This window comes from Mirounga leonina, unplaced genomic scaffold (genome assembly GCF_011800145.1).
Source record: "Mirounga leonina isolate KUSES-001 unplaced genomic scaffold, KU_Mleo_1.0 Mir_174, whole genome shotgun sequence".
NCBI classification, from domain to species: domain Eukaryota; kingdom Metazoa; phylum Chordata; class Mammalia; order Carnivora; family Phocidae; genus Mirounga; species Mirounga leonina.
Genome location: NW_023270451.1, coordinates 47,268,497 through 47,280,998, shown reverse-complemented (window position 1 = coordinate 47,280,998; position 12,502 = coordinate 47,268,497). Strand labels below are relative to the sequence as shown.

The 12,502-nt window shown below is 34.8% G+C and overlaps 1 protein-coding gene across 7 annotated transcripts in view; it reads left to right on the top strand.

Annotated features, from left to right (window-relative positions):
* The window catches only part of NT5C3A (5'-nucleotidase, cytosolic IIIA), a 48,552-nt gene that overhangs the window by 32,664 nt on the left and 3,386 nt on the right, over positions 1-12,502 (top strand). For 3 of the 7 annotated variants that reach the window (XM_035020882.1, XM_035020879.1, XM_035020881.1), the window contains 6 exons: positions 1,345-1,399; positions 7,845-7,943; positions 9,027-9,096; positions 9,965-10,011; positions 10,694-10,779; positions 12,226-12,315. In XM_035020882.1, coding sequence (XP_034876773.1) covers positions 1,364-1,399; positions 7,845-7,943; positions 9,027-9,096; positions 9,965-10,011; positions 10,694-10,779; positions 12,226-12,315 — 428 coding nt within the window. In that variant the 5' untranslated portion in view covers positions 1,345-1,363. Of the gene's footprint in view, positions 1-1,213; positions 1,400-6,211; positions 6,299-7,844; positions 7,944-9,026; positions 9,097-9,964; positions 10,012-10,693; positions 10,780-12,225; positions 12,316-12,502 lie in introns of those variants that run through there. The other 4 variants (XR_004682060.1, XM_035020877.1, XM_035020883.1 and 1 more) reach the window with 3 other exon arrangements.

The window sequence follows — 12,502 nt, the reverse complement described above, 5'->3', positions numbered from 1 at the left end:
AGTGATCAAAGTGTTTATGAGTTATATAGAGTGTATAGATAGATAAATAGATATTTCTGCAGGTACTATATTATTTTTTGGATGTGAAAAATTGGAGGTATCTTACTATTTGGAAATACTGTTTACTCAACTTGAAGATGCCATCAATTATAAGACCATTAACTTACTAACAGCTTTTCTGAGGTGGGGGGGAATACCTTTTTATAAGACATTTCCCAATTTTATGCATTTAAAATGGAAGGAGGGAGGAATGAATTTTAGAATTGAGAAAATTTTATGTAGCTGCTACAATACATTTTAATTATAAAGAACACAGATATAATGTCCAACTTTTTTAAGATTATTTATTTTAGAGAGAGAGCAGGGGGAGGGGCAGGGAAAGTCTTAAGCAGACTCCACACTGATCACAGAGCCTGTTAAAGGGTTCAGTCTCACAACCCAGAGATCCCGACCTGAGCCAAAACCAAGAGTCAGTCGCTTAATTGACTGCACCACCCAGGTACCCCTATGATGACCAAATTTTAAGAAAAGTCAGATTTTTTCCCTTTTGTTAAAGTTGCCCTTTTTAAATACTGCTTTTGTTAAAAAAAATTTTACTTACCTAGTGTGAAGTAAAAGTAAAGTCATTGAGGAACAAAAGTAAGTAATCTTCCCTAAGATTGATACTGTAAAAATGAAAAAAAAAAAAGATAGAATAATGATAAGAGGTATTTTATTTTATTAGGAGATAGTATAAAAACTATTTCTTTTAGCTTAACAAATTGATATGTATAAATTCCACCCTAACCCATAAAATTATCATTTAGTTAACACTATCACATACTTACTCTGGGCCAGACACTAACTCAGATAGTAGTTGCCTCATTTCACAAAATTAGAGTTCAATATGGGAAAATTGAAGAATAAACTTGACTTTTGTGTATTATGTTTCTCCTTATGTTCTATTCATATCTTCCTCCATTGATTCAGTAATAGCAATGCATAATTTTCCCACAAACTTCATTCTTATATGTAGAGAAAGTATTGATAAAATATTCTTGTAATAAAACATTTTCTTGCAAATATAAACTTTATTCAGATCTTACTAACACTATATAAATTCTTATAGGAGAGCTGCAAACTTTTCATACAAAATTTTTAACTCCAACCTTTGTAAGATAGAGAAAATCTTTGCTGAGCTTCTTAGGAAAGAGGAAAAGGTGCCTTCAGTAACTTGGTATTTAAGTCAAACCAAAAGTACCACCTTACTATGTCATTAACCTACAGGAACAGCCTGAAATATATGTATGTCACGTGTACCTTTTTTCTCTCTCTTTTACTGTGACATCACCTGGGGAAATCCAGAAGATTGGATAACCAAGAAATGCCTAATCAAGATTCTGCTGTACATGTGAAAATGGTGGGTATTTGAGTATTTCCAGTTCCATTTATTAATGGTGAATCTTCACCACTTTTACCTCTGTCTCTAACCAGATCATTAATTATGGGACTGTAACTTTATGCAGGTCTTTCTTCACAGTGTTTGATACACAATAGAACCTCAACTATTTGTTGAATTGGATTTCAACTTACCTTAGAAAATTTTTTTTGCTTGAAATATAATGTGAATTATAGTGTTTCTCAGCATATAAAATGGTTATCCCATTCCTTTTTGTGCTAAATTTTCCTTGCTCAGCAATAACACACTTAAATTATACAGCACGAGATGTTTTAAGCTTCTGAATTAAAATGACAAGTCTTTAAATAAAAAACTTCTTATATAACAGTAAAGCTCATTGCATTATAGACATTAGATTGAGGAAGAAAAAATATAGGCCTTGGAGTCAGAGCTGGCTTCAGATGTTAATTTAGTCCTTAAGAGCTATGATACCCTTGAATAAGGGTAATAATCTCACCTTTAAGGAATTGTATGAAACCACCAAACTCTTGTTTTATTCAGATTTTTCCCAGCTTTATTGAGATATAATTGACAAAATTGCGAGATATTTAAAGTGTACAGTGTGATGATTTGAGATTTGATATACATTGTGAATCATCTTCCCTATGTGGTTAACACATCTATCACCTCACATATTTACCCTTTTTTTGGCAGGGGAAGGAGTGGGGGGTGGAAAACATTTAAGTTCTACTCTTAGCAGATTATATAATAGAGTATTATAAACTGTAGTCACCATAACATACATTGGATTTTCAGACCTTATTCATCTTATAAATGAATGTTCTTATTCATATTTAATGGAAAAGTATGTAAAGTGCCTAATAGAACATAGTAAGCACTCAGTAAATGTTAATTCCCTGTTATGTTAGTGTTTTCACTATGTAAGTAGCATTTGTATGTGTGGAAAAAATTATATCCATTTTCCATATTCATAGTGGTAAAATTGTAAAAAATCACAGTTTCTCCCTCTCTTTTAAAGAGGACAGCTGCCCCACGATCACCTTATATCTTCTCTTTCTGTTGTTTTGTTGTCATTCTTCCTCTTCTCTTGTATTTTTTTCTTCCTCTCTCTAGTTTTTTTTTTTTCATTTGAGCCTATAAACCAGAACATGACTTAGCATGAAAACAGCTTTGTGTCACAGTTAATAAACCTCTTGTTCAGCTTAGCTGTCCTCATCCAGCATGGGACAGGAGGTGAAGGCTGCCTCAAAGTGCTGATTAAGCTGCCGTTGGTGTAGTTACTGCTGTTAGGATGGAGCATGTGAAATTGCTGTGTTTTTGTATGTTGAATAGTCCAACATTGGCAGTTTCATTTGGTTCAGCCTACTGCATCGGCATGACCTTTGCTTCTGTTGCATGATTAGCATTGAAATTTGTCTCTGATATGTAACATTAAGTCAATCTAAAACTTCTTTTTTTTTTTTTTTTTTGCTTGAGTTGATTTTTTTTTTAACCAAAATTAATACAAGTGATGTAGGAATGTCCTACCATATAAATTGTTGTTACCTGGGTCCCAGAACTCTCTAGCATGTCTTCTTTGGAAGTAAGTAGCACTGTAGTCAACCCACAAAGAGACTGTTGAAGGAAAACCAGCCAAAAAATTATACATACTTATATATATATATTTTTTTTACTATCATTGCATTAAGTTGCACAATTTTTACCTTGGGGTTTGCTTTTCTAAAAATGTTGATACATCTTTTAAGTTGGCAGCTCCTTAGAATGTTGTCCTTAACTTCTCATGACCTGGCTCCAAATCTCTTTCCACACTTTACACACACAAACTCTCTCTCTCCCTCCCCCCCTGCCCCCCTCTTTCTGTCTCTCCCACACACAGTGAAGTTCTAGACAGAGCTATTTCTCTTTTCCCCCCACATTAGACCCTGCAGTTTGGCTCATGATCTCAGCATCTACAAATCCTACTTCTCTTTGAAAGCCTAGCTCAGTTGGCTCTTCCTCTTTTGGCCCCAGCAGAGGTAATCACAGTCTCTTATGTTCCTCTTGTATTTTATCTGGGCGTCTGAGCAATGTATTACTTATTCGGGCTCCTGTATTACAATCTATGTTAAAGAACATGCACCTTGAGTTTAAGATGTTTATCTTACTAAAACATTTGTATCTCTTACAGAGCTGCCTTACACTTAATGACTATATGTTGAATGAATGAATTTGGCCTACACTCCCTTAATGTGGAGAGAGGCCAAAAATGTGGTAGACAGGGGGAACTGGCCATCGCTACACTTTAGTAATGCGTAGTCTTCCAAATAAGTCATAGAATGATCCATGTATGTGAATGAATATACCAGTCTGAATAGGTGGCTTTGGATCTATACTTTTTATGTAGTTACATGAAAATTGTAGTGCCCACTCCTTTGTACCAAAGTAGTAATGAAGTCTTTTGCTTGTACCAAATATGAACATTGGGAAAAAAAATATTTCCCCTGAGAACTTCAGACAAAGATCCTTAAGTCATTTAAACTAATTTTTATGTGGTCCAGTTTCAGAGAAATACAGGTAAAACACCATAAGGACAATTTTGTGACTATGCCATGCAGATACTCTGTTATATCTTGTCTCAGTGTATCTGCAAGATAATATCAAATAATCAAATATTGCTCTAGAGTTGTGAATAAAACTGTGTAACTTTGAAATCAACTTCATTGCTTTTCGATTATGGAAATAGACTGATTGGTCTGTACAAATTTCATTTCATCTGTACAAATTCATTCTATAGCCAGAATACATGTATTTTAGGTTTTTGTTAGTCATCTTTAGCATTAAGTCAGATTTGGCTCCAGTCAACCAAAATGCCCTGATTCTTGTCAGGAAAACTGCTCCTTCAGCATTTTACATTGTGCCTTATAAAATGAATTTGTTTTCTTTTGTTTGCAAATGATGGACATTTTTATCCCCTTATTTTTTTACCATAAAATTATATCATAAGTTGAAAAGTTTTTGGACATTTCAAAATAATTTGCCCTTCAGACTTGAAGCATCATTATTTTAAGTGCTACCAAACAGGTGTAGTTTTGTCCAAGAAGAATTATGGAAGAAGGGATTTGAGGAGGTAATGAAAGTATGTGATGTATGATGAATGTATATTCCTGCAGTATACTTCTTAATATTCTGATATTCTGACATTCTTTGACATATTTCATGTAGTATTTTAAAAATATATTTCTTAGGTTGCATTCTAAAATATTTGAGTAAAATGCCCAATATCTCAAGTTTCTGAGAAGTATTTATGATATGCTTTGGTGACATTGTATGTGTATCATGGGGGGGGTATAAGTATATTACCTTATAACCCAAAGCAGATATAATTATCATTTTTAAATTTCTTACACTTGTGTCCTCTTTCCTATTGTGTTCTCTGCTGCTCTTTCATTTGTTCTCATCACTGTGATTTCACCCTGGTGCTATTTGGGTATTCACTGCTTATTTATCTGAAAATGAATGGCTGTTGCACAGAAGCAGGGATATCAATTCCTCCAGCTTCTGGTTGTCTTTCAGGCCCTAAGTGATACTATAATCCAATCTATTAGTTGTTAACCTAGCAGAAACCAGCCTACTTTGAAGTGGCTTTGGTACTATTTTCCTATTCATTATCTGAAGTTGCTTTGGTACTATTTTCCTATTCATTATCTGAAAGAGATTATCCTATCCTATTTAAATATGGGTGTTGGGTGGTGGTGGTGTTTTTTTTAATTGAATGTATTATAGGATGTGATTTGCATGAGGCAGGACATCTTTGTCAGTATGGACATACTAAAATAAAATGTTTAATTTTCTTGGTGAAAATATAGTTAGTGACATTTATCTTCTGTTGCTTTCAGTAGTGGGTTAGTTATTAAGTCAAACATATGCTGACTACTATGCATCTGCCAATTAAGGCAGAGGTAAGAGCAGAATATAGTTGTTAGGAGATGAACTTACTAGTTAAGGTATTTGTAGGGGAGCTATAGAAGTGATATTCCAAAACAGCAACGGTTTCTAAAACTCAACAGGAAAATGGTGTAAGTACTGCTAATCATCATATCCCTGGCATCTAGCGTCTGACACAAAGTAGATACAGGTAAATATTTGTTAAGCAAATTAATGGATTAATGAATGAAGAAAAGGAATGTAGGAATAAGTGCCTATTTGCTTTTCTCACCTATTGAAAAATCACTGTAAAATAAATATTTAGATAACCATTATTCTGTTGACACCTCTAAAGTCCAGTTAAGTTAAAAGAATCACTGTTTGATAGTTAGTTGCATTGCAGGTTATCCTATGCTATTTAAATATGGCTTTTTAAAATTAGGCGTATTGTAGCATCTTTCATTAGTGGAGAAAATTTTAATGTTAGCATTTCTCCTTCCTGTATGTATCTTTCAGTCTTAGGAAAACAGTTTAGCCTTTTTCCGATTTTCTAATTTTGTCTATTATGCAGAGACAGCATAGGACCTGAGAGACTCAGCTGGTCGTATGCTCTTGGAGCAGAGCTATAAGGTCTAGGGAATTTTCCATAATCATGTCTGTGATGCACATGAAATATGTTAATATTGTTGGTAACATACCCAGAATAATAGCATATAAAGTAAATAAAGGTTACTGGGTACAAACCAGTATAGAACCTTGATTTGAGGTTCTCTTACTGCCCTTTTATACTGTGGAGCTACTATATGCCCTCTAATCTCCTATCCACCCCCACCGTCTTCTTGTACACATGCTCTAAGAACACTGTGCCTGTGCATTTTACTCTGATCAGTTTCGTTTTCTCTGTGATAGGGTAGAAGAAAGAAACAATATTTAACATTAAATTGTTGAGCAACACTAAATCCTGAATAAACCAGCCTAGTAGCTGCCTAAGCCCAGGTGTTGTAATACCTTTGTTTGTTTGTTTGTTTGTTTGTTTTTAAAAGTAGGCTCCATGCCCAACATGGGTCTTGAACTCACGATCCTGAGATCAAGAGTCTTATGCTGATGGTCTCATACTTTTTAGTAGTTGTCTTAAACTGAAATAAATCTGTTGTAACATTTATGCCAAGAGCAATGCAATTATTTGGGATTATTGGTATTACGTATAGTATGATAAAGGAACAAAGATCTTGAAGCACCTTTTCTTTTTTTTAAAAAAAAAATATTTTTTTTATTTATTTGAGAGAGAGAATGAGAGACAGCACGGGAGGGAAGAGGGTCAGAGGGAGAAGCAGACTCCCTGCCGAGCAGGGAGCCCGATGCGGGACTCGATCCCGGGACTCCAGGATCATGACCCGAGCCGAAGGCAGTCGCCCAACCGACTGAGCCACCCAGGCGCCCCTGAAGCACCTTTTCAAGTTAAATATATTTAAAATATATTTTAATTACCTGCACAAAGGTACACTTGTGGGGAATAATCATGTAACATTTGTTACCTTTCTGCTAAGATTTTTTTAAATGTAAATATAAATGTAAGCTAAATCTTAAGCAGAAAGTTTTTTTGTTGGTTGGTTTTTTTTTTAAGTAGGCTCCATGCCTGGTGTGGAGCCCAGTGCGGGGCTTGAACTCACAACCTGAGATCAAGACCTGACCTGAAATCAGGAGTCGGATGCTTGACTGACTGAGCCACCCAGGCACCCCTTAAGCAGAAAGATCTTATAAGAAAACTCTTTATCACGAAGTTCAGATAGTCCCCATTCCACTCTAAGGTTTTATTTTGATTAATGAATTCTGCTAAAAACATTTTTATAACAGTATATGAAGTAATAATTAATTTTAAAAAGCCAGATGAAAAAATATATGAGAATGAGATAAACTATGTGCATAAACAGGCATGTTTGTAATCATAGAAATGAAAATAATGGAAAATAGGGGCGCCTGGGTGGCTCAGTCGTTAGGCGCCTGCCTTCGGCTCAGGTCATGATCCCGGAGTCCTGGGATCGAGCCCCGCGTCCGGCTCCCTGCTCGGCGGGAAGCCTGCTTCTCCCTCTCCCACTCCCCCTGCTTGTGTTCCCTCTCTCGCTGTGTCTCTCTCTGTCAAATAAATAAATAAAATCATTAAAAAAAAAAAAATGGAAAATAAATTTAAATGTTTACTTGTTTATCTTTAGGTAGTAGAATTCCAAGCCATGTCTACTTTCTTTTTTATATTTTTTCTGTTATTTCTGTGATAACCGTGCATGACTTTTATAATTAGGAGAATTATACTTTTTGATAATATATTACAAATATAATTTTGTCTTAATCTTTGAGATAGAAACTGTTAATGTGCTTCAAAAAATGCTATATGTATAAATGGTAATTTGATATGATTTGCTTTTTTTTTTTAAATAATGCCTCAACATTTTTACATCTTAAAATAATATAAGCTTCTGCTTGGCATCAAAAGAACCTGGGGAAAGAGGAATTAAAAATAGTTAATTAACTTCCGTTTATTTTTTAGATGCCTGAATTCCAGAGAAGTTCAGTTCGGATTAAGAACCCTGCAAGAGTAGAAGAAATTATCTGTGGTCTTATTAAGGGTGGAGCTGCCAAACTTCAGGTGAATAATTATCAAGAAGTCTTTATTTTTAATGCTCAGGCGGACTCATCTCATGTTTTGTTCAAATCTGAGTAATACTAAATTCCAAGCTAACTAATGCAAGTGCCTAAGTATTAAACCATTTTAAGAATAATATTCAAATTTGGGGCGCCTGGGTGGCTCAGTCAGGTGAGCATCCGACTCTTGATCTCAGCTGAGGCCTTGATCTCAGGGTTGTGATTTCAAGCCCCGCAGTAGACATATGTTTTTTTAATTACGGTAAAAAACACGTAATAATGAATCTGTTCTCTTAATAAATGTTTAAGTGTACAGTACAGTATTGTTAACTCTGTGTGAATTGTTATACAGCAGATTCCTAGAATTTCTTTATCTTGCATGACTGAAACTCTATACCCATAGAAGAGCAACCCCACATTTCCTTCTCCCCCCACCCCCAGCCACTGACAACCACCATTCTATTTTCTGCTTCTATGAGTTTGACTAATTTAAATACCTCACTTAAGTGGAATCATGCAGAATTTGTCCATCTCTAAGTGGCTTATTTCACTTAGCATAATGTCCCCTCAAGGTTCATCCATGTTGTAGTATATGACAGGATGTCCTTCTTTGCAATTGAGAGCTTCATATAGTTTAATTGTCTCCACTGCATTTTTGTACATTGACCAGGTGGGTTGAAATTGTGCGACATTTTATCTCTATCAAGAATAGTAGCCCAATCACCTGCACCTGCAAATTTTAATACTGATTAATCAGATTTTATTTGGTGACAGTGCTGGGGCACTGAAGGTATCACTGTGTACTTAAGGTGATTCCCAGGACTTAACTACAAGGCGATACCCTAAGTGCCCCAGCATTGCCACCAAATAAAATCTGGTTAATCAGTACAGGAATTTGCAGTTGGAGGAGATAGGCTGCTGTTCCCAATAGAGAGGTACATTAGAACACACAATGCAGAGAGAATAACCTGTGGGGGTGGGGGCAGGTCAGGGACTGAGCACAGTCCCATACCTCTAGGAAGGGTGCAGTATGTGTCTGCCCTTAGTGCCTGTATGGTCCATAATGCTTTTCCCCCTTTCTTTACAGATAATAACAGACTTTGATATGACACTGAGTAGATTTTCCTATGAAGGGAGAAGATGCCCAACATGTCATTGTAAGTGTGTCATTCATAAACAAATTCATGAAAGTAATTCTTATTTTAAGATCTTTTCTTACCTATATGATCTATAAGATTGACTGGGTTTTTTTTTTTTCTTCTTCTTTTTGGACATTGAAAATGAGAAGACTTGCCTTTTTCTTCTTATATTTTGAGGATTTGTTTTTTTCATCCACGTTATATAAATGACTATTTTCAAGTGTGGTTTTGGTTGCAAGAGGAATGAAGACTTCTGAAATTTTTCTCCGATGTGGTCTGTTCATTATCTATTGAAGAAATATTTACATGGATCGTAAACTTTGGATTAACCTATAGAAACAGCATTTATCAACCACTCTGGTTTTCTAAGAACGTTACTGAATTTTTTTGTTGTTGATAATATAAATTAAGTAAAAGAGTAATTAAATAAATATCCAGTTAAAATACGTTGCTAGGATAATACACCTTTTTTGTTTTCCAAACTTGGCAGTGAGTTTTAAAAAAATAATACTCTTCAACCTGACAAAGAAGCAGTGATATAAGGCCTCTCATTTACTGGAGGTGCACATGGAATTTGAGAATTCATTTTGATACTTTATATTAAAACCACTAGAAATCATACCCTTTGGCCCAGTAATTCTTTGGAGAATTCCTAATGAAGTACTCCCAAATGTAGGAAAAAAGCTTTAGATCCAAAGTTTAGATTTTAAAACCATTAGGTTCTCTAGCAATGGCATGTGTACTATAGAACTAAGTCCAAAAGTTGTAATGACCATGCTTGGTGGACTTGGCATTTAAACTTAAAAGAAAAGTAGTAAGTTATTTAAAGTAGTGGTAGCATCAGTCAGAATGTTTCTTTTAATGCTAGTTTGCTTTCACTCTTCAGATGTCATTGACAACAGTAAGCTGGTTACAGATGAATGTCGAAAAAAGGTAAACGCTAACGGTAATCCAGAGTTACTCAAAGTCTTCCTTTTGCCTGAGAATTTTTTCAGGTTCATTCACACAAACAATGGATATAAAGTGCTTCTAACCATACCTAGCACCTAGTAAACACTGAATAAATGTTACTTTTATTGTGTGGGTTATACACTCTCAACATTATTTTAAAGAAAAAATTAACTTTTTAACAAAAACAAAATTTACATAAAAAACTTTTAATTGGTTATCAAAATATTCTGCTGTTCTTACATTAGCTGTACATTAAAACAAAAGTACTTTGGTTTTGTGTAGGTTTTGCTCCTTTAAATTGACCAGGAAATTGCCTCAGTTCTCTGCTTGAGTATGTATCTGTCTGTGTCTATGTTAACAACATAGGACTCCAAAGATGAATCAAATTTAATACTTCCATATGAGAACGAAAGGGTTTTTTGTAGTAATAATTTGATTATTAGTCGGTTTCACTGAATTGCTGACCTGAAAGTACTTTGTTACATATAAACTAGATCAACAAAGATCTCTTCAGTTGATATATGCATTAGCCAAGTACTCATGATCTAATCTTTAACAGCAGTTTATGGAAACCATTTGTTTGTATTGTTTTGCTTTCTGTAAAACTCAGCAGCTTAATGACAACTCTGTCATCCTCATGATTAAGTTATTCATTTATTTCTAGTTACTGCAACTAAAGGAAAAATATTATGCTATTGAAATTGATCCTGTTCTTACCATAGAAGAGAAGTACCCCTATATGGTAGAATGGTAAGTGTGTATCAGACAATGGGAGGGTTAAAAATATAATAAAATAACTTTGCAGTTACAACTAATGGCTTATTTTTCCCTTTTAGTGTATATAATAGATTCATAAAGTATCCGATGAGCTAGAGCAGTGATGAAATATAACAAAATGAACTATAATTTTCTAATCATTCTAACAGTCTAGAATTTGTTTTGTTCTGTTTTTTTTTTTTTAAGATGAAGGTCAGTGAAGATAAATTTAAAATCCTACGCTTAAGCCTTAAATTAAAAACAAGCATTTTTTTTTAAAGTATATGGACAAAATGTGGCTGAAAGTGTGAAGAAAAAGAATTGGGATTTAAATTGACTCTGAACTGAGCTAGAGCCAGCAGGTTGACATAGTTGCTGAGAAATGGACCCTTAGCGTTGGCTGCATTAATGGAAATACAGCCTTCCAAGCAGACCACACTGAAAGCATTGTGCTGAGTCCAGAGAGAATGCTGTTATTAAGAGAAAGTTGACAGCTCTGTAGAGTGTGTCAGAGGAATCCACAAAGAAAATCACAGGAACTGGAGCCATCCCACTTGGGGAAGATTTCACAGAATAGGGAAAGCTGCGATTTGAGAAGCAACAACTGTGGTTTTAGAATCTTAAGAGACCAGGAGTGATGTTATTTATCTTCATTATCCTATGACCTAACCTGAATACCTTGCACACTTAATTAATGTGTATGGTACGAAATGTTGAAAAGTTGGACCTGGGCCACATACCTGTGGAAGCAGAACTCGAATCAGACTTGGAAGTTTTAAGAAGACTGATATCAGCGTGATGAAAGAAAGGACTGTCTAGTAATTAGAATTTTCTAGGAATAATATAAGCTTCCCTGGCAGAACGAGCTCACTGACATCATGGGAGCTGACCCAGAGTGGAGGGTCACTTAGGAGGCTCACAGGGCTTCTGCGTATCAGGTAGAGAGGTTCTAAAGGTCTGTGACTGAGATGTAGTGATTATAGGTGCTTTGATGTAATTATAACAAGGATTTTCTCTCGCACACTAGGTAGCACCTTCACTACTAAGGTATTTCACGACAATTTAGACTACACACAGGTGAAACAAATGACTTTGCTCTAATTCTTGTAATCAGAGAAGTGATTATTCCTCCCCAGGTTGGATTCAGCTCTTATCTGTAGACTGAGGAAAGGTTTACACGTCATATCTTTTTATTATTAACACATTTAAACTAAGAGGTTTTGGGGAGAACTGGGAAATGCAGTGAGAATATGTTCTATTATATTTTGAGACATTAGGATATACATTCATTAGTGATGAGTTTAAATTTCTAAAATTTAAGTCCAAATTATGATGAATGAAACACTGCATTATCTATCACTGAAGAATGCTTTTTAATGAAGATGATAGTTTTAATTTGCTTTAATTGATATTCTCTTTGTCTTTGTACATAAACTCCAGGTATACTAAATCACATGGTTTGCTTGTTGAACAAGCTTTACCAAAAGCTAAACTTAAAGAAATTGTGGCAGAATCTGATGTTATGCTCAAGTAAGTTTCTTGGGTGTGTTTGCTGTTAATTGTCTACAGACTTATATATGTATTCAAGTGTGTGTTTTTATTAAAACAATATATAACTATGTTGCATATAAAAACATAGCCAAAATATGCCACCTATCACAGAATAGGGTGAGGTAAGGAATTTAGAATTAGAATATTACATCTTGGTATAGGGAAT